The sequence below is a fragment of the Dicentrarchus labrax genome, unplaced genomic scaffold, assembly GCF_905237075.1.
Source record: "Dicentrarchus labrax unplaced genomic scaffold, dlabrax2021, whole genome shotgun sequence".
NCBI lineage: Eukaryota > Metazoa > Chordata > Actinopteri > Moronidae > Dicentrarchus > Dicentrarchus labrax.
The window spans coordinates 11,786,832-11,810,138 of record NW_026136708.1 but is presented as its reverse complement, the minus strand read 5'-3'; the positions used below and the strand labels follow the sequence as shown (position 1 = coordinate 11,810,138).

Below are 23,307 nucleotides of genomic sequence, written 5' to 3'. Positions count from 1 at the left end.
TCAAGATGTATTTTATGACATAGTTTATTTTTTTACTTATTCAAAAATGATCAGATGCAAAAAAATTGTATAATGCTGGAAATAAAATAAGATAACCACAAACAATTTCTGGCTGTTGTCGTCACTCGGTCAGGGATATTAAGACAGGGTTCATTGTTCCGGAGCTTTTGATCATATCCCATGATCTTCATCAGCAGATGGAGTTTGCACATGAGTATATATTGCAGGTGTTTAAATCTGAGTGCTTCAAGTGTCTCGAGTGGTTGTCACTGCCGAGGAAGATCATGTAATATGACTTAAAGCTCCTTAACAGCTACTAAATGGACCTCGTGGTGAGATGCTTTCTCAACAGCGTTTTCCACAAGTGAACTTTGAACCTCAGCTTTTAAGCTATCATTGACAACAAGACCTTTAGTTGCTCGGAAAAAAAAGGAAATTTGAACATCAAACTGCATCTGTCAAAGAAGATCATGAGATATGATCAAAAGCTCTGGTACAACAACCTAATGGAACATATTTTACCGTCCTCTTTAATGCCTAACATGTCTCACACCATGTCTCTTCATCTGGTTCTGACAGCCATGTGATACGACTGAAAGCTCCAGCAGCTACTAAGTGGACCCTGTGGTGAGATTGTTTTCTCAAATGTTATTTTACAAGGTCAAGAATAAGCTTTCTACCTCAGCCTTTAAGCACAACATGGAGGAGCGCTTAAAAAAAACACCTTACAATTCTAAAACAACAGTTCACTCTCCAGCTGCTGATAACAATTATGTCCTGTACTATAGTAGCTTTAAAGGTATCGCTTTAAATAGGGTCAAAAAGAGGGTCGCGGTTGAACTTTGAACCTATTTCCAGCTCTATATCAGCCCGTAAAGATGCCAGTGTGCCTATTTTAGGATTCCGGATTACATAAAGTACAACCACCGGGGACTGAGTCGTGTTTAAAACGAGTGGGAACAGCAGAAACAGCGGGTTAATTATTTATTCACAGCTCGCTCTCCGCTCCTCTGTTGTCACGGTCAAGGGAATCCGATTCTACAGCAGCACTGTGCGTGCTCTGCGTGACGTCAACACGCGACTGCCGTATCGTTTTCACTTCCCTTGACCATGTTTGGGTAATTGCAGTTGTTTTGTTTCTATGACGACGGGTGTCATATTTCGGTGCCCCCAGGAGGACGTTACCGGAAAAACTCGAGGCAAGGAGCGTTGAGTGTTGTTGTTGAGCGGAGACAGACGAAACTTTCTCATTAATTACAGAGCGGGGCATCACGTGCATGGCGGTAATTGCTGTAGTCGGTAATTTAACGGTACCAGAGGCTTTCTCGGAACAGCAAACGGGGCGTTTAATGACCGCAGCCTTTGTTTGGTTTCGCTATTCAATGACAAGTCATGTTTCAAGGCAGCAATAACACCGCAGTGGATGCACTTAATCTAACCATTTACAGACCAAAAGGAGCGCAGTTTTATTCATTTACACCAAATTAGCCCCCGTTGAAGGTTTTACAACACACACTCATGTTTCCACAAGTATGTGAGAAGTGCAGTGTTTTATTTCCATCGATAGGGGGAGCTACAGAGCGAGCACCAAACAACTGAGCTTCTCCTCATTTCTGTGTGTGCGTGATGTGTTCAGTGTCCGGCTATTTTAGAGTGATGATGGATGGGCCTGTCAACAGCTCTGATGTCTACTGACTCACTCTCTGTCCACTTATTCCATCAAACTGTGTCTGTGTGTCCAGCAGTGCGATGCTTCTCTCGCCTCCATCACCTGTCTCAGAGCTGTAAAATGTCACATAGCTAGAGTTGTTCACAACCAAACATCAAGCCACAACCTCACCGTATGAGATGAGCTGAGGGGGGGAGGGTTTTTATTTTAAGGCTAGGACTGAGTATTGTGCCTGCACTTATCCTCAGTGGTGGAGGAAATATGTATTTCTCTGACTTTGTTTATATATAAAAAAAGGATTGTTAAGTAATAAAGTAGGTCTTAAAGGACTTAGTGTGTATAAATATCAGCAAAATGTTAGCTATTCAAAAGGTATCAAAAGTACAATAACTATATACAGCAGAATGGCCCCTATAATTTATTATTTTAATGCATTATGTGCATGTGTGATGTTCCAAATGACAACATACTTTGGGTTATTTTGCAGTGCAACATGTTTTATAAACTCATCACTATGTTTTGTAAGAATCTGTAAAGTAATATAACTAATAGCTTTAAGATAAAGATTTAGTGTAGCTGTGTGTTACCCTGGAGTCAGACTGGGTTTGTGTATGTGGAAGTTTTCAGGTCTTTCTATCATACATTCAGAAGTAAAAGTACAGATGATTTAACAGTGAAATACTCTTAAAGTATAACATTAAAGTAAGTACTCTAGGCTCCAGAATTGTATTATTATTCTGTTATTATTATACTGTTGGATAATTATTACTGATGTATTATTGTGGCTGGTTGAAGTTGATCTATTTTAGTAATTAAATTAATATATGTATTTTTATAAATTCATTATATTTTTTGCATTTAAAATCTTAACTTGCAAAGTAACTAGTAGCTATACTTACTTACTTAGACTGATTAAAGATCTTTTCAGGATTGCGTGGGCAGCTTCAAACTTCACCCTCCTCTTGGTTGCACTGGACAACTTTCACCTTTATCTCTATTATTTATTCATGAAGTTTGAAGACCTAACATTAGTCTGTCTTACCTTAGTCAGTAAACAAGCATGAACAATACCAGGACCCTGAAACTGAAGCAGTTAAATGGAATTCAGCCATCATTCATTTAATTATTCAGACCTGTGCTTTTCCTGCACTGACATGTCAAACTGTCTCTCATGAAATAGCCCTGTTAGGTACATTTTACTCTTTGCAAGTGGAGCTTGTTTTTAATTAGTCATTGACTGCTTTTGAAATGAGGAAATAGCCATAAGAGTTTAGCTATTAACAGTAATATGACAACCTACACATATCATACACTTAATCAATATATCAATATGGACTGACGGCACAATTATGAGCTTGATTTTTGTTTGTAGCCTATGTTGTTGTTTATGTGTATATACAGTTTATCTAATATGAACTGTGCGTTGTAAAGCATTGATGTGACCTGACTAATACATAAAGTACAAAACATGTAGAAGTTTGAAGGGCGTTCCTTTTGTTGTGTTTCAGGATGAGATTACTCCCAACGCCAGTACTCTGCAATATGTCTGACATTGCCTGGTTACAGATCTCTATCTTTGTATTATTTGTTGTGTGCTCACTGTTTCCACCTCTGTTATCTCATCCTCATACACCTCCTGACCACTCTGTTTCCTGCTTACTGTGATATTCCCAAGGAAGTGTTATATTTACAGGGATAAATCAATGTCATACAAGTTCGGGAAGAGTGGATCACCTGACATGAGTAACACTATGAGAGAAAAACAGTGCCAAACATGGTGTTGATATGTACATGAACTCTTTTTTGTTTCCAACTGGAGTTCTTCAGTAATACAATGGGTAGAAAAAACATCTTGTGTTGATTTATTTTGAAATTATGTTTTTTCATAACTACTGTTTCATTAAATTAGCACTGACATGCATAAAACTGCAAATGGTTTATTTCTTTGTACAAAAGCATTTGCTTTTTATAGACTTTAATGCTACACAATACAATGGATGAACATCAAATGGTGAATCCATGTCTCACAGCATCAATAACACTGGTAGCTTTTACTCAAATGGAAACAGGAGCAGTGTGGGGGGGGGGGGGTGCTGGCATGATAGCTGACAGCCTGTTTTTGTGAGAGGGAGATGAAGATGAAGAGGGGGGAGGGTTTAAAATCAGCGCCAGCACGCAATTGGTGCATTAAGTGATTGATTCGATTTCTATGAATGGAGTTGATTGGAGTCTGCTTCAGCATCACAATTCAATCCATTAAGAAGGACATGTATCTTATGTGTTATCTGTGTGTGTGTGTGTGTGTGTGTGTGTGTGTGTGTTGGATACACAGGAGTGTGCTGGAGGAAAATGTATTGTAGTAAAAAATAATATATGTTTCCGTTAAGACACTGATTGTTTTCATCATGCACAGTATTTTTTTTATGCAGGTTAATATTAGATAGATCTGGATAGTGCATGCAAGAATTTGGCGTTCACTGAATAAACTATGACAAAATCACAGTTTCCATTCGCTCCTAAACCACTGCTGTTGGAAAATGGGAAATATCATTCTGTGGTAATACACCAAAATGGCAAAATGTAGGACATCTGTCGTACAGTTTTAAATAACCTAACTGAAAAATAGTCCATCTTTACACATACCTTGACGTGTTTTGACATGATTTACTAATGTCTGAGGTTATTTTGAAAGGCAAAAAAAAAAGGAAGGACGGAAGGAAATTAAATGGAGCATTGGTAAAAATAAAGTCGCCTATTGTGTCTGCAGTGCAGTGGATGATGAGTCAGGATTATGTCTGGATGTGTCTGGTTTGCTGGGTATTTCCTAAAGATGTGGTGTTGGATAATACTACGACAACTTAACCTACAGATTTTAATCAGGTAGATCGAATGAGAAAATGAGAAAATTATGACTGACTTGTATACTTAACTAGTCACCAGGAATGTAATGTATGAAGGATCAAATAAGATTATGAATACATGTGTAAATGTCTGTTTAAAAATAAGTAAATAAAGAGACAGAAATATAAATGCTTGCTGTGCAAAGAGCAGTTTCATTGTTTTTACCTTCTGACGCCCACACACCAGGAACTCAGTATGAGCTGGGCAAAGCTGCACAACCACAAACTGCACTCCCTCTCCATTCATCACTTGGGCAGCTGTTAGAAAGTGCACAAAAGATTATGTTTTAATGCAACGACTTTATGGAAGTTTGGAGCAGAAAAAATAAACATCTCAACATGTACAGTATGTTGCAATATGATTCTGTACTTTTAATCACTTCCTTCACATCCTGAATCAGACCCCAGGTTCCTATAACGGCAGTCTTTTCTGTGTTTTCTTACAAGAGCACAACTTAGACCTTTTGTTAACTTTTTTGTTGAACAAATTAACATGCTCCGCATACTTGGTCTGCATATTCAGACTGGTGTGTTTTTTTCAGAGCGTCATTATCAAGGCTTATTGTTCTTGGCATGGACAGTTCCCTCTTAAAGGCTTAAAGTGCCAAATGGTCCTGCACCATGTGTGTTCATGTACTGAGTGACATCTCTGGCTGCCTTCCTGCAGGCACAGAGGAATTCAGCTGAAAGTCTATACCTGCAAAAAGGGGAAACCTCCGAACTGTCTCAACGAAAAGATGTCCAGCACCATCCAGTTTTATGAAATTTGTCTGCTTGTTGGTTCAGTTCTGCTTTATTAACCCCAAATGCCTCCCCGAAAATTTGTCATCGCTGTTAGGAGCGACTGTGACGCACAGTCCCCCCCCACCTCCCCTCAGATGCGAGACATAAATCACAGCAGAACCAAATTAGAATCTAAAAAAAGGAACAGAGTAGGGTATTTTAGTGAGCCTCTAATAACTCAGCTGCTTGTTCTAGGTGGAACAGTTGAGATGGCATCGTGTAAAACCCAACCGAGCCTCAGATAATGGTGATAATAAAAACCTCAAAGGTGCACATGAGAAAGTTCTATTTGATTAAAACTATACTAAAACACACAGCTCTTTGGACATTATATTGCAGCTCAGTTGTGACTTTGCTATAAAGTAATCCACAGGTGTATGTTTGTTTCAGGTTTATGTCTATATCAAAACCAAACAATGCTTATATATGCACAACTTTTTGCATTAAAATAACAATTAAAGATCGAGAGTGAAAAGCAATCCTGCATCATATTGCAACAGGTTGTTTCCAGGCCTTTAAGAGTGTAACTTCATGCCTCTATAATGTGCTTTAAACAGACACATATCAGTGTTATAGAAGCAGTCCAGTGGGGTGTAGTTACGGCTGTCCACACTAGAGGGAAGCAGCAGGAAGAGGCATTTGGAAGTTTTTTCTGGAATTTTCTTAAAGGTCCGTCAGAAATACTCAGACATGATGTTGTGCATGTGTGTTTAAGCTGTTATTCATTATGAATCAAGCTTCCTCTTTATTAAAGAGAGCTTAAAGAATTGTATTTCACAACAACTAACCAAAGCTATGTGTCCAATACTTAGGCGTCAAACTTCCTCTAGCCCACCTGAAATAATATGATTTTAACTCTCTGTGGATTTATCTGAGCAAAGCAATACTGGGTGTCTATTTCAGTCTTACAAATATGCATAATAGCCACACTTGGGATACATCTGAATGCAACCTTCAAGGCTCAAATGACTTCGGGTTACAGGAAGAACAACATGGGTGAAAGTAAAAGCGAATAAAATGTGACATAACAGTTGTCAAAACAAGATTGTTCAGCTTTATACTTTCATTTTTGCAAAAATAATCAAAACAGCAGTCAAAAGGAAACACTGTATTAAACAGGAAGTGATGCCTCTTCTCTTCATTAGAAAATAAGACCGCAAACATGTCGTCACATAAACATTTATACAGAAAATATATGATTTGGAGCAACACAGGTGTTGAATTAGCTCACTTTTGTCACTTGTAGGCTGCAAGTTTTATAACAGTATTTGAAATAGTCTTTTGATGTCAGGAACCACGGTGCGCTGTTGACACACTCAATTCCCTGTAAGAGCCTAAATGGCTGATTTACTTATTTTTGGGTTTCGCAGTCATTTAACATTGTCTGAACGCAATAAAGCACTAAACCACATCCTTCCCTTTGCTTAAATAATTGAAAGCAGTCTGGGTTATTTGATGTTTTTGTCAAGAGGAATGCCTTGCAAACCAAATCTACCTACAGATACAAATAAAGTAACCTAACCTGAACTAGTCTCATATCCACACTAAGGTAACATAACTTATGAAGAGGCACTGATTTGTTTAAGAGGTTTAAGGCTTGGGAGCAGAGCCTAAATATAAACCCTCCAAACGTGCTAAAATCTCTTGCGCCTACTGACATTAATGCTTTTATTATAGACTTGGCTTCGACACACCTATTTGGGTATAAATAACCCCAGCCAATTGGACCGATTTATTTTTAAAATGTTTAGTGTTGGCAAGGAGCTCAATCCTCAAGTCAAATAATAAAACACCTGCAGCCAAGACAGACCCTATACATGTTTACAGCCATAACTTCATTTACTGACTCGTTTATGGGCCTTGAGGTGAGTATTTACCATCTCTAATCTATCCCTCAGCTGAAACTTTCCTCCAGCCTGTGTATGTGTGTATGTGTGTGTGTGTGTGTGTCTGTGTGTGTGTGTGTGTATGTTTTTGGTTGCTAGGGGTGGAGCAAACAAACCTCTGTCTTCAGCCCTCCTCTCATTATTTTCATCCCTGCTTACGTATTGGGGGGAGCAGTTCCGCATTCCGGAGCCTCGCAGACCAGAGCAGTACTTAAACGGGCTGATGCAACGACTCCAGCTAGTCCCAAGACCTACATCCGACTCACAACACCCGCACCGACACATTATTACTGCGGATTTTTGGACGCACAACAGGTAAGTGTGTGTGTGTGTGTGTGTGTGTAGCGTCGAGCTACATTGTTATTGTTTTCTCCTCTTTGTTTATTTGTGTCAGTACCAGGCTTGACATATAGTTATATATGTGTATATATATATATATATATATATATATATATATATATATATATATAGTAACACTTTTCTCACCACGTTGGAGACTCAACACATTTCTCGTTTGTTACATATAGAAACATATTTGTTATTTGTGTCGGATAATTCCAATACATGTAGATATTTTAAATGAATTTCTGTTAAAAAAAAAAAAAACTAAAGACAAAAGTCTGAGTTTTTTTTTTTTTAGTAGTTTGTAAGTTTTCCGTGCTCTTACCGCAGGAGTCAATTTGTACGTTGTTGATACCACTGTTGTAGCAACTGTCGCTTTATAGCTCGTTATTTACAGACCTGTTAGCTAAATTGCACACCGGCTTGTGTCGGACTGAAGGTATTTTCATCTCTGGAGACTTAATTTCAGTGTTGCTAAACAGGAGAAGTGTCGGTTAGCCTTGTGAAGACAGTTATGTAACGCTATACACGCCACACGCTGGTCGGTGGGGGGGGGGTTCACAGTAACTGCCAGCGAAGCTAGTCCGGTGCACCAAACTGCACAGAGTCTGCAGGCGGAGGTTTATGACTTCACGTTACACAAACATGGGAATTAAATGCGGTTACTGCTGTACAGTCGAACAGTGTGTGTGTGTGTGTGTGTGTGTGTGTGTGTGTGTAGACTGTTGTAACATTAAAACATCGGCCGGCACCGTCGTGTTCAAACTCCACTACCTACTTTCACTACTACTACTTTGAAAAAGTGACACTCTCTGCATGCAACTGCAAGATAGATAAGAGTACCAGATTTGCAGAATGACTGTGAGATAACTGTGGTAAAGTTCCCGGTATAGATGGAGACTGAAAAAAGTGGTTATTTTAATGATCAGTTGATTGGGATTCTTATGCAACAAAGTACCAATGCAAATTCCCCCAAATGTTCCTTACTTGGCAATAAACCTGATTCTGATTCTGATTAATGTATCTACTAATTATTTTTTTGATTAATCAGTCTATAAACTATAGAGGCCCAAGTTGATGTCTCCAAATAATTTGTTTTGACAGATAAAACCCCAAAGTATTTAATTTACAGTGACATCAAATAGAAACCGGAGAATGTTTGTCACTTTTGGTTGATTATAATCAGTTGGTTTTTTTGGTTGATTTTCAATTGACTCATCGTTTTCAGCTTATTACTATGAACAGTAATAAATATCTGCCTTTCTACAGCGTCCGAACACAGTTGCATCATTGACAGAAGACGACTGACAAGTTTTCTCTGAGTAAGTATTGTGCATTAAAAACTGTTTTAATTGAATTAAACAGGGTTGCTCTCTGGAGTATCACCTTTTGCTGCACTCAATTAAAATAAAAAATAAAAACTTTTCTTGGCATAGCTAGTTCACCTTGAAACGTAGGTGATGTAGATGAAGTGTGAAGTGTATTTGGCAGCATGTGAGTACAGCCAGGAATGTGTGCTTGGATGGGCTCGTATTTGTAATCTGTGGTTTGGACATCATAGTGCACATACTCGGTATCTTTAACTCTACCTTTTCTGCTCTGGATAATCTTACAGTCTTAACACACTTACACTTGTTTAAAGCACATTATAGAGTCATACACTTATTACACTTCCCCTTAATCACCACAGCAATCCTTTGTTTTCCCCTTAATCACCACAGCAATCCTTTGTTTTCCTGTGCTGTTGTGATGAGCCAGTAAATATCATCCTCTCGTTCCAATCAGGGTCTTTGAAAAGATTTACACTTCACTGCGTAACAGTAACTCTATCCAGAACAGAGGTAGCTTTAGTTATCTGCCCCTGTTGGCCTGAAGGTTAAAGGCCAATCATGGTATGGGAAGTATGATGGACAGGGCTGGAATCATGTGCGTGTGTGGGTTTGTGACTTGCAAGTTCATAGGTTCAGTGTTTTCCTATACAGAGAGCGCATGCTGCTCAGCTGATGCAGTGCCTGCTTGTACAGCTACATGCCACGCTGGGGAAACTATTTGTATGTTCTTTATATATGTGTTTCCTTTGTGTCCTTATCTGTGTTTGCGTGTGTCTAAGTGAGAGAAAGCGTGTGTTGCAGAGGGTTTAAATGCCCCAGCGCCTGCCCGGGCACATCCGTAGGATGGTTTCTGCATAAATGGAACGCTGCAGTGGATTAATGGGGAAGGGCTGGCGAGCCGACAAGCAGCGCAGGGCCGACAGGGCTGAGAGGCTGGACGTGGGCGCACAGGGTTTATTTTAAGTAGAAATGCCTTCCAGTGCGTCTCTGGAGAGCTGGAATTGCCAAGCTGCACCCCAGTACACTGAATAGACAGCAGACGCATTGCAGGCGAGCGAGCCAACTATGCAACAGCTCGGCTCAATGATACTAATACTAATGCTGGGGGAGCAGCTATTCACTGCTGTACGTATCACATTATCAGTATCACATTGTAGTCCCTGTAAGCCTTTCCACATGGTTTGTAAAAACAGTGTGTCAGGACAGACTAGACGTACTCTGTGGAAGCAAACACCCAAATGTCCAAAGGTGTAACTGAGAGAAGAGACATTAAAACCACTGTTTTTTTTAAAGAAAAGTGCACAGTAAAAGCTCCTTTTTTTTTTTGAAAGGCCTTTACATGGTTATGATTTCCAGATTTCCTGAATCTAGAAGCCAGTTTTTTTCCATTTGCACAAAAACACCCCAGTCTTATCCTTAACCTTAACATTGACCTTTAGCCCACAGCCTTTAAGAGCAAAATCAGGATTGAACACATAGTGCAGTGCAGACGGTGAGGCTTGTTTAATCAGAGCAAGCGTCTGCTTGACGTGGGGCAGATGAGGAAATATAAGAGGACAAAGTATGATAGAGAATTAAAGTGACAACCACACGTTACACAATAATGGTGATTACTTCAACAGGCGACATTAAATCAGATTTTCTGGACTTGGTTGACCAATATCTTATTGTCAGGGATTGCACATAACTTGCCTTGGATTTGTCACAGACATGAACTCCATACATTTGAAATGGCTTTTGTTTGCATTTTGTATTTTGATTCATTTAATCCATGTCTGAGCCAAGCCAAAGCTCAGTGCCATGCAAAGTCTAATCCTGACTTACAATGCGGAGAAAAATAGTAACGTTATAATAATTCAACCAGGACCACCCAGATGCAGAATATAGATGTGTGACTGTTTGAATGGCATGAAGCAGGCCGAGCAGGAATCCAGCCAACGATCACATCGTAATGTTTGAATGAAGGCAGCCACAGTCCTCATGCCTTGTGCATATCTGCAGGTGCTTTGTGTTTCGATTTGCCTGGAGAAGTCTTTATTCTTAGGCTGATGTCTGCAATAAACTGCAATAGTTGAACTTCCTGTTCTCTTGTGTAATTTCATTATGAACAAAAGATCACCTCTGCATGCCCTGTACTCCAGCGTGCTCACCGCTGAGACATCCAGACTGTAATTGTGAGGGGAAATTAAGCATGCTCATTACAGAGGGTTTATAATCATTGACAATATTGTGAGATTAAATGTTCATAATTGCGTTGGCTTGCTTCGGTAAGGTTTACTCATTTTCACAAGAGGAATTTTGGTAGGTTCCTTCTATCTGTGGCAGCTGTTTAGCCCAAACGAGAAATGAAAGCTGAAATGAAAAGAGATCATATTTTCTGTTGTGATAATCACTTCTACTCCCACATGCAATCACCCTTGAGTTTAATGGCCAGAGGTGGCCGCAGCATGATCAGAACAACAGCTAATAGTACGACGTCTCTTCCCTTCCCGTTCCTGTGTCTTGTCCCTCCAATGAAAATATAATGAGGGGTTAGAGGAATGTTGATGCTGTATATTTGGACTGTCCTGTCCTCGAGGAACGATGGTGCCAAATTCCCTGGTTTCCTCAGAGGATTGCGAAAGGCTGTAACTCAACACACAGCCTGACTGAGTGCAGACGGTAATAGTGATCGCTGAGACCTTGGCCAGAGATTGAGAGAGCGTGCCTTGGCCCAAGCGTTTGCGCTCATTGTTCATTTTCAGCGCTCGTGTGGAGCTGTAGAGGCTGTTTGCAAGAGTTTTGCAAGATGCTGGTGTGTGGGCCGTGCAATGCATTATTTGTCCAAAATTAGACTTTAATAAAGTACGCTGACAGAAAGTGGTCAAGTAGCGTCTTGGAAAGCGCGCATGTCTTCCCTGAAATGCCATGATCCAGTGATTTAAAGTTGTCTGGCAGCACAAAAATTTAACTTTGTGTCTCAGGCAAAGATAAATTGGTAAGCAAATACTTTTGGCTCCTGCTTTCAGTCAAAATTACTGCACAGGTAGAGGTTAGCCATTAGTGGGCTCCTCTTTTAAAAAGAAACAGTATGTTAAGGTAATGAGTTGGCTTTGAAAAGCCCCTGTAACCCCCCACCCTTCTCCTTCACCATCGCTATAGGGAATGAGGATAATAGGGCCTCCAGTCGTGCTGCTGGCTATTGGTAAGGGGCTGAATTCCTCAGCACTGCTAATTGCTCTCAGGAATGACTCAGGAAATGGACACATTTGGTCGAGCTAAAGACAGAGTATGTAAGCAAAGAAATCAGCGGATTGTGCATATATAGATATATATCTATAGATATAGATTATATCTATATATATATATATATATATAGATATATATCTATATATCTAGATATAGATCTATAGATATATATATAGATATATATATCTATAGATATAGATATAGATATAGATATAGATCTATAGATATATATATATCTATAGATATATATATATAGATATAGATCTATAGATATATATATCTATATCTATAGATATATATATATCTATAGATATATATATCTATAGATATAGATCTATATATCTATATCTATAGATATATATATCTATAGATGTATAGGACACACTGACTGCCTGCATGTTCACATATTGGAGTGCTCACATGCACACCCTAACACACTCTCTTCACACACACCTCCAGCCAGCTATGGCTGACATGAAGTAAGATTAGTTTTGGGCTGAAGCCACAACCTGCGTTGGGCACGGTCCTATATTTCATAACTAATACATGACATTTCCGCTCCCCACCCTTGGCTTCAGCTCGTCTCCTCTCAGTTAGTCCTGAGAGGCAGCGGTGCTGTGCTGTGTAGGTGTCTTTGTTAGAGGCTAGTGTGGGCCTAAAAAGCTATGGCATTGGCTTTTCTGCTTGACTGCAAAAGCACAGTAACGCCGTTGCATCATCAAATGCTGACCACTAATCCTTGGCTGCAGGCTGCTGCTGACAGAAAAAAAGAGAAAAATACCCCTCCTTTGTAAAAATGTAAAAATCACTTTGACTCATGCTTTTAGGTATAATTACACAGTGTGAGACATGCATCAGCAAACTTTCCCTGTGTTGTACAGTTGACACTTTCATGACTCGAGGCCTGACTGGGTGTCGAATTTGCAAGGGGGATTTTAAAACACTTGTGTGGCAGGTTGAAAGAGACGGGAACAGATTTAACATAAAACTCTCTACTCAACTTAAAAGTCCGGGGTTAACCTTAAAGCGAGACACGTCAAGAGTCTGTTATGTGTTTGCGTTTACAACCGTACTATAAATTGTCTGGAATGGAGTGTTGCTCACTTTTATGTCTCATAATTGATAGGCATCTCGCTTCAGACATCATTTCACCTTTTATTATGGAGGCCGCTGGTATTTTGATTTGTGTGATCTGATGTCATGCAGACAAATATGAGGTTTATGTGTGTTTATGTATTTTTGTGTGTGTGTGTGTGTGTGTGTGTGTGTGTGTGTGTGTGTGTGTGTGTGTGTGTGTGTGTGTGTGTGTGTGTGTGGCGAGGTCTAGCCACAGCTGCATGCTTCAACAAGCCATAGCAAGGAATAGGGGGTTTTCCTTGCTATGTGTCTGACTGAGCAGGGTTGCATTACAGTGTACTTTAATAAGCCAATGTAACAGACATAAAATATGGTCATTCCTGACTTTACTTATTTTTTTAGTGTCAATTTCAATTGAAAAATCATGTTTGTCCGGGATGGAGCCTAATCTGAGTCTGTACACCGGTCCTGAGTGTCTGGCCAATTTTGATATTGGACTCCATTTTGGCTCTGAAAGCGATTTGCTCAGTCATTCCAAATGGGCGCTTCAGTTCCTGTGGCTGCTCTCTCAGCCCAGGGGTTAGGTTGGATTGCATCTTTTGAATTGAGGCACAGTTATTGGTTGGCAATGTGAGTAAAACATGGCGTACTCTTTAGTCACATGTCGGGTTGGGGTGGGGGGTTTCTGCTCATGTTTGCCCGATTTCTGAATGGATTTAATAAACACACAGATTTGCGAATTCATTTCAGATCTACACTATTGAATAATCTGAAATGTTTTGTTGTTGTGAGCTTACAGAGGTTACAGCTCAATCAGTGACTTAATAGTAAATGCAGTGCCACAGTCACGTCAGCCCAACAATTTGTACTATTGTCTGGCTATTTTTAAAGAGCTCTCTGTCTCTCTCATTCACCCCTGGATTAGCTCCCATATGTTTGCCTTGTTCTTAGACAGCCTCTCTGCAGAAAGAGAAGGCCTTGGCACCTTCCATTCCTCAACCTCTCCCGGGAGTTTGCGAGAGAGAGAGAGAGAGAGAGAGAGAGAGAGAGAGAGAGAGAGAGAGAGAGGGAATCTTGTCTGCGAAAGATTTTTTATTTTTTTTACCAGGGCTGTCTTGTTCTTTTCCTCTCCAGCAAAAACAACAGGCCGCTGCCAAGTTCAGTGTAAATGGGAGTATACATACAGTGGGAGAGAGGGAGGGAGAAGAGGGAGGAAGGGAGGAAGGGAGGGAAGGGGGGGGGCAGTCGGGATTTAAATAATAAAATGCCTCATTGGACACTGGCTCCACACACCAACTTGTCCTTGGAGTGAATAAATCATGCAGACTGGAGGTGGTAAAGAACAGGTCAAAAGTAGTGTTTAGATTAACTGAATGACTGGCAGCAGACACACTGTAATACCTAATGTTTAACATCATTAATGTAGGAATTTTAGATGCTACATGCAGTAATCTGCCCCCAAAAAAACAAGGCAAAAACGTGAGATTGTGTCTTACGACTGCCTCCGAGTTCGGTCATGTACTGTAATTGCAACTTATCACTTTGATTATTGAACTTGCGAGTTATAATGTAGACGTGACGGTAGAGGAAATGGATTTGACGCATTATGTGATAGATAGGTCTGAGTCTAAGTGATTCAGCAGAGAAGCGACACTATTGCACGTCAGAATTGATTTCTCCATGCTAAAAGTGAGCTGTTTGGTTTCCACCACGCTCGACAGTAAAGTCTAGTCCAACTGTAAAAACACTTTGAGACCAGCCCATAAGCAGGGTGGAGTACATTAGAATAGAGTTACATAACCTTGTTTTTTTCATTACCTCTTCTATGGCTTTTGTAATAGAGCAAGACTTTCAGCCCTGCAAAAAAAAAAGTAGCAAAGAAAGAAAAACTTGATTTAACTTTACAATACAGTCGGCCTGTCAGCTAGTCACCCACCAGCGTAGTCAGCTGTTTCCGCAGCACCTTACAATACACGTCTTTGTTGGTTCCATATGAGAGGGGCTTTTGTTCGGTTCGTGCCCAACCTGTAGAGGTTCAGCTTTGGACAAATACTCAGACTTAATGTAGAAGTCACACTGATATCATCAATCTTTTTAAAACTCCTGGTAGCTTTGGGTTTATCCAGTAATCCTAGCTGACATTTTGTCACCAAGCCAAAGTTATTGAAGTATCAGTTGTTCAGTTGTATCAGTCATGCTGGGTTTTTTTTCTTTGTCAAAAACACATTTCTATCTGGTGTAACATTTCATCAGCAGAAAATGTGAAAAGGCAGCTGCCTCTATTACCCATCTACTGGATATTTATTTATTTCACTGTATTTATTTTTCTACATAAATACTGAACAGTAAGAGGAACAATTTCTTGTCAGGGCTTTTCTAAAATTCGCTGGTCTCTCCTCAGAGATTGCAGGGATGGGCAGGGTACGGCCGGCTCATGTTACACTGTTCCCATCTGTAACATTTGTTTTTTATTTCGCCATCAGAAGTTTTCCAACTCTTGGTCTTACAGTAATTAGAGAGACGTCTTAATTCTCCAGCCACTTCCTTTAAGGCCTTCACAAGTTCTCCTTTCCTCTCTGTCCCTCATTCCTCCCTGATTACATTACAAAGTGCTGTGGTCAACCCCTCCAAACTACCCCAAATTGTTGAAAGAGGGTGGCAGTGGAACGCATGAGTGTTACCCGCTCTCTTTTGACATGATTGCTTTTGATATCCTTTTTTCGAATCCCCTTGACTAAAAAACAAATGAACATTCGGGATGAAAACCGCTTGGTAAATAATCAGAAGTGTAAGTGTAGAATATAGCCATGAGTTTACGTGATCAAAGGTTTTCATGGCTCCCCTTTGCATGTGAAACTACAGAGAAGTGTGTTTAGCTGCTGACAGTGTGAAGTTTGTTTTTTCACCGGCTGCTGACTAAGAAGATAACACAGCTGTCAAAGCTGTCAACGTTTGAATGCATTCTTGGAAACAGCAACCCATATTTAGAAAGATGTTTGATGACAAGGACAGAAGACAGTAAATTAATCATTTTGTGGAGAGAATGCCAACGATATAAGATCATAATAAAGAGAAATGAGAGTGTCAGATAGCTGCAATATGATAATGGAAGAGGGGTATGAACGTATGGCTCATGTTACCACCAGCGAGTGGATGAATGATCTATTGCTATACAATTGTGAACTATAATTTTTAAAATGTTTGTCTACACTTTGCTATCCACTGTATGTACTAAAAAAGTAGCGTTGAGTTCTCTCGTCCTAATCGTTAACCCTTTTCTTCCTCTTTTCTCTCTCTCCCCGTAGCGGCGGTGGTGGCCGGGTCGGACATGATGCCGGGACAGATACCTGACCCTTCGCTGGCGGCGGGTTCCCTGCCCAGCCTGGGCCCGCTGGCGGGCATCTCGGCCACCACACTCACTGATCAACTCAAGCTGGCCGACTTTCGACAGCTGGGCACCATGCTGTCTCCGCTGCATTTCCTGGGGAGGCTGGGGAAGAGGCCGCTGGCCATCAAAACAGAGGTGGGAAGGAAGAGAGAAGAGGAGAAAAGAGGAAATAGTGCAGAAGTAGGGTGTGTAAAAGACGTACTTAAGTCAGAGAACAAAAACTAGTAGGGTTAATAGAGTGGACTGTTCTTGGGGTGGGGTTTTTTTCCACTTGAATCAAGGGTCTAAGCACAGAGGGTGTCATGCTGTACAGATTTTAAAGCCCCTTGAGGCAGATTGTGGAATGTGATATTGGGCTATATAAATTAAACTGACTTGACTAGATTCTGGATGTTTCAAAGCCCTTTATCAAACCAGGTTTTATCACTTTCTTAGAAAATTACATCAGTCTCTAACATTTGTCTCTAACCAACCAAAAAATGTATTTCAGTATCACACGCAAGCCGTTCTGATTTATGTTTCTAGTCTAAAGTGATGGAAAGAATAAGGAAGAGAGCTGTTTGTGATGAGTAATGACTAATAATGATTTAGTATTTTTCTGCCAGTTACGATGAATAAAATGTAAATGTCCTGACAGCAGGCTTGGTATATAAAATATGATCTCATTATCTGTTAAATATTAACATCAATAGTTTTCTGAGCTGATTACTTAAGGCGCTGTCATTTAAAGTTTTAGGATTCAAATTAGTGGATTATTATGATACACACAGTTTATATGCAGTGTGTGGGCATAAACTGATTAATATTGTAAGTTGAATTTTGCCCCCTCTAGTGCTTACAACAAGAATTACTGTAGAGGTTGCACAACACCTAGCTAATCACTATTGGTTGTAGGTTTATGTAATTTAGTGATATTTCATATAAAATACAGCTGTATAATGCCTGTTTCCTATACTAACAATGCATTGTATTTTGCAGATGGATGAAGATGAGGAACGAAGGAAACGGAGACGAGAGAAAAACAAGGTAGCAGCAGCGCGATGCCGAAACAAAAAGAAGGAACGGACTGACTTCCTTCAAAGGGTGAGTTCATGACACAGCATTGCATACTGATGAGCAGCTCAGGGTGGTAGCCACGAATAGCCTGACTTCAGTTAACCTGAACTGCTGGTTCACATTCAAGCCATTCAGCCCGACACAGTCAGGCTAATGAAAGCCTCACTACACCTGACTTAAAAGTCATGGATCATTTTTCCTCTCCGAACTGCTCTGAACTATGCATTTGTGCAGCAATATCTGATGATTCAACATCTCTGTCCAGGAATCGGAGCGTCTGGAGATGGTGAACTCGGAGCTGAAGGCCCAGATCGAGGAGCTCCGTCTAGAGAGGCAGCAGCTAATGGTGATGCTCAACCTCCACCGGCCCACCTGCATCGTGAGGACCGACAGCGTCAAAACACCCGAGAGTGAGGCCAACCCCCTGCTGGAGCAGCTGTCCCCCGACGCCAAGTGAAACCAGGAAACCAGGGACGCGGAGTCCCTGAAGCCCAGACTTGCATCACCGTGGCAGCCATTTAAATGGAAAACATAACTGGCAATAAATTTCTAAACAAGCACTTGAGCTCCAAGTGGAAGACTTTTGGAGACTCTGCCCAAAGACCTGAGGTTGTACCGCTTCCTTAGTACTGCTACATGAGCTGGCTCTGTCCATTGGAAGACTGGAAAATACCCAGTTTCATCTCTGCATTAAGTGTTGTTGTTGACACCCACTGTGCCTAGTTGTTACTTCAACCATCTCTACATAAAGGGACCAATGGAAACAGTAGAGTACGACTGGAAACAACGCTGAGGAAACACACTAATATCAATATGGTGCTCTGTTACAAAAGCCCTGAGTAGATTGTGTGGCATTGTTTCAATGCAGAGGCTTAATGTTCTGCAGTTTTCCTTTTGTATTCTAGCCGAAATATACAGGTGTAGAGTTTTTAGTATTTAGTACTCAATACAAGTACACCAGACGGAGTAGAGTTTTTTTTGTTTTTTGTAATGTTGATTTCTATACTCTGCCTCGACGATGGCAGTTACCGGTTGATCCGATTTGTGGTGACGCTGGCGTCATGAAAAGCACATATACACGAAATGTTTACACCCTTGTCTTTTTTTTTGTCTGTCCATTATTGTAATTGTTTTATACTGCTTTGTATACATAAACATATATGAAATGCTTCTTAATCACTTGATGTGATTTTGTCTTTTTAATCTTTCCAGTCTGTGTCTGTCATGTTGCGCTGTCAAACAGCTGTGAAAACAAGAAATCTCTTTCAGCTGAGCAGTATTTCAATGTCTGTTCTGGACCTGTATCTGCTATGTATGACTCTGGTACCCTGAATAGATTAAATTTTATTTTCTAACTACAAGAAAGGGCATGTCTTTTTTTTTGTTTTTACTCCATCAGATGGGCATTATCTGTTTTACTTCAGTGAAGTCCTTGTATTTGTTCCTCCCAGTCATGACACCACAACAAATCAAGTGACAAAAGTTGTGCAATCATGTTTTCTTCAGTTGAGGCCTATTGCCAAAATCAGGGCTTTTCTTTCATTTGCAAAACTCTGAAAAGGTCATCAATGCTTAATTATTGCAGCTCCCCTTATTCAGGGCTCAGCAGGAGAAATATGCCACCATCTGCAGACTGAACAGAAAGCTGCCGACACCAACTTGACCACGTACCACTCCAGTTAGTGCTGACTCTGCCTATTTTAAGTTACCTACATTTTATTACTTTCTTTAAAGCTGCCTTTTTTTACTTGTTATGCAGTTACTTACCATTGCAATGTAATTACAAGACAAGCAAAATGTGTCGCTGATGGAGGAATATCAGAACCTCAACTTCACTGCAATGACTGACATTTTATTTTGGATAGTCACCACAGATGAGTCATATACTTAAAAAAATATAATTCACACAAAAAAGCACTATTGTTGGATCCCGATTATAGTCTAATTAATATATTCAGTTAATATAAGTGTAACTCTTGACAATACAGATTTAATTTCCTTTATAAACTTGCTTACATGAGCCATAAAACAGGTAAATGAATGAACTCCTCCATGGGTTGCTAAAACTAAGACTTCTGGTGTAATGCTCTGTCTGACAACTACAGCGGGTGGACTAAATAATAAGAACACATGACAGTGTATGGTAATGCTACAACACCACTCAACTCTAGTCACAGCCGAGCTGAATTAACATGACACATCTTATAAAACAATAATTAAATTTTTTTATTAATCTCCTGTGATGTACAACAGAGACTCAGTCTGCGGTCAACGGCTCCATCTAGTGGCTGTTTTTATGAACTACATGATTTGCAGCAGACCCGATATGACTTGACAAGGTTGTTATGTTGTAACCAAATAATGATCGATATGTGGTCAGATACTGTAACGACAAACAGTAATGAATCACTTGTCAACATATTCCGTTTTCTTTTGTTTTCTCGTCGTTGTTTTTGTTGTTGCCTCCATCAACCGGAGTTTTTCTTGGAGGAGTAAGTTACCATAGCAACAACCTTTGGTTTCCCGTCGTAAAACGTTCATATTTTAGCTCCATAAAGTGACAACCTTTGCTCAGGTAGGCTCCTGTTTTCTGTACGTTTTACAAGTTAAACAGAAATCTTTATGTTTTATTTACAATGCTGATGCAGATTACTTTTGTTTTTGGTCCAGTTTAAAGGTTTCCACCTTGCAGACGTTGGTCTGCTCCAACCGTCGTCAGCTTATTGAAATCTGCTGGGAGGAAATGCTAACGCTAACCTGAGTTATATAAAATAATCATTATTATTATTATTAATTCATTCATTCATTCATTAAATGAATGAATGAAAAAAATTATTAGAAATGCTGTCTTACAAGTCAAAACCATGCATTCAAATTCTTAAGTAAAAGAACAAAAATATTGGCATCAAATAATCATTTCATAGATAGTGTAACTAACGTTATATTATAGTATTATAATTATTTATGAATTAATGCCACTTTAATGTTTAAAGCGTTGGACTAATTTTAACTACTGTATATACTCTATCTGCTGGGTAGCATGGTGATTTCTCCCAGGGATCAATGAGGGTTTATTTTAATATGTAATATTTACATCATAATTTATTTGTTGATTATATGAACCCGCTAAGAAACCAACGTTTTAAGATAAAGGTAGTGGAGTAAAAAGTACAATATTTGCCATCAAAATGTTGACTGTACTTAACTGCCCTGACCCTCCATCACTGGTATTTCTATTCTCACTATTACTGCTACAAAAACCTAACATCTGCCCTCACCTGTCTCCTCCTTGGGGTTTTGTGCAGATACAGGTGAGGTTTCCTGTGGTGTGATGGATCAGTATGAGGAGGACAGTGACGTTCTCCAGCTCAGCGAGGAGCAGCAAGAGGAGGAGCAGCAGCCAACTGATCCGTCCATCCTGCCCACAACCCAGGTCCAAGAGAGTGACAGTGGCGATGAGTACGACACTGATCTGGAATCAGACAGTAGGTCACAGTGAGGATAATATTGATGGACGGTCCTCGACCTCCTCACCTCTTCCTCCTTTTTCATCGGCATTGTCCCAAATCTTTTCAGATGCCAATCAAAGAAAGAGTTATTCCCGTGCTGAGTCGTACCTCCAGGCCTGTCAGTGGACAGGGGCCGTTCCCGTTTCCTCTTTCCTCCGCAACCTGGATGAACCCAATCTCAACCTGAACCACTATGGTGTGGGTCCTGTGGGGGCCAAAGCTCTGGCTGTAGCTCTGCAGGTAAAGGCCTTCAATCCCTTCATCGAGATATTAACTTTAATGAAAAAAAGTTGATCAATTTAATAACTATCATTAATGGTAAAGTTATGGATGGGGTTGAGGTAAGGGCTCTTTTTAAGATACTAATGTCCTGATATGAGGTCTTAATTCTGTAGTGTTTATACATTTTCACTGTAGTTTATGTAGACAGATACAAAGATGTAAAGAAATATGACCTGATGAAGATTTTCTGTCATTAATTTAATTAGTTTATTTCTTCCTGTTTTAGAGTGACACTGTCATCACCAACCTTGAGCTGGAAGATAACGGACTCGGGGCAGAGGGGGCGCGCTATTTGATGGAGATGCTTCAAAGAAACATCACCATTCAGAGTCTAGTAACTATTCTAAAACTATCGTGTTGAATACAGTTCTCAGTTCTGTTTAAATCTGTGGTATCAGCACTCCAAACTCCAAAAAACAATACATTTTTAAAATAACTATTTGTCTTCACTTCAGAATCTGTCCAACAACCAGCTGCGCTTTGAAGGAGCGGACATAATCTCCAAAATGCTGTTAGACAATTACTACATCAAATACCTCAAACTCTCCGGTGATCAACTACGTCTTTTTATGTGCCCCTCAGCATCACTGCAATACAGTGGAAGGTACGAGGACAAGTAAACTCTGTTTTGGATAAGTAATTAAATGAATTTCTCCTTCTTCCCTTAGGAAATGATTTTGATGATTCTGCTGCTAAGTGCTTTACTGAAGCTTTAAAGGTTTGTACAAAGCGTTGACTGCTGAATCCAGGTGGTGGAAGAGCATTTGAGCTCTGACACATTTTTCAAGACCACGTGCTTACAGATGAATCAAGTCCAAATTGCAAATAGGCTTCAAATACGATCTTTTCTTCCTTCCTCAGGTTGATAATGTGGTCCAAGAGCTGGACCTCAGTTACAACAAGTTCTGTGCTGGAGGAGAACACCTGGGTCAGATGTTAGGTACAGTAGTTCATTTATTGACTGTATTAGAAGAAACTACGAGAGTGATTCATTTAATTTATCTCCAAATTAAATGTTTATTCTTTTTTTATGTAAGAAAATATAAACTGAAATAATACAACAGCCATTGTGCATATTTTCTTTCAAAAAGATGATAAAACTGTGTTTGGGTATATTGTTGGACTGACATCCAGGCTTTAAGTCTCTGTTTACAACGACAGCAGTTAACTTACATCTGAGAGGTGCTACTGACTGCAGAACGTCTGTATAGCTTACAAATGTTGATATAAGGATTTTATTTGGCTTTGAACTTGTAAAATATTTCTTTAAATCAAATTTTCTGGTTAGTGCAATTTAGGAGGTTATGTCAGAAAAAGCTTTTTTGGATCCACTGCGTAGGAACATTGCAACCACTGGATCTTAATGAGTATTTCGACTTGAGTGTTGTGCTGTGATTGAACTATAATAGAACACTTGAAATTGAAACTTTAATGTTCGATGTTTCGCTTGTCGTCTCTATAGTTAGTCTTTAGCGTGTAGTCCATCATGCCTTGGACTACAATTCCCTTGATGAAGACACTCAAGCCCAACTGATTGACACAAGTGTTCTGCATTAAGGCTAATCAAGTGATGTTCTTTTAACTTTGTGTACCGCTGCTTCCACTTTCCACATGTTCTGCCTCGAAGCAGGTCTCTCAAAATAAATACGATTCTTGCTCAGATTTGAGTGTGCGGGTGCTTTTCTCCATTGATTTTGATAGTCTATAGCTCCAGCAGCAAAGTTAAGTGATACCAGATGAAAAGAAGTACAATTTGGAAATGCTAGTCAAAACTACCACCAATACTGAATATACTGATGTCTTTTCAGAAATGAATGGTGTCAGTTTAAAACATTGTAACCCTTTAAATTTGTTTC

At 39.8% G+C, this 23,307-nt stretch overlaps 1 protein-coding gene across 1 annotated transcript; it reads left to right on the top strand.

Moving 5' to 3' along the window:
• Positions 1-7,412: 7,412 nt before the first annotated feature.
• Positions 7,413-23,113, top strand: jdp2b (Jun dimerization protein 2b). The gene is given in 12 exon segments (XM_051408191.1): positions 7,413-7,553; positions 8,850-8,902; positions 16,522-16,739; positions 17,583-17,687; positions 17,926-18,167; positions 18,904-18,983; positions 20,966-21,145; positions 21,237-21,409; positions 21,678-21,785; positions 21,907-22,000; positions 22,120-22,169; positions 22,313-23,113. Coding segments are annotated over 10 exon segments (1,422 nt in total). The 5' UTR covers positions 7,413-7,553; positions 8,850-8,902; positions 16,522-16,544; the 3' UTR covers positions 22,508-23,113.
• The last annotated feature ends 194 nt before the right edge of the window (positions 23,114-23,307 follow it).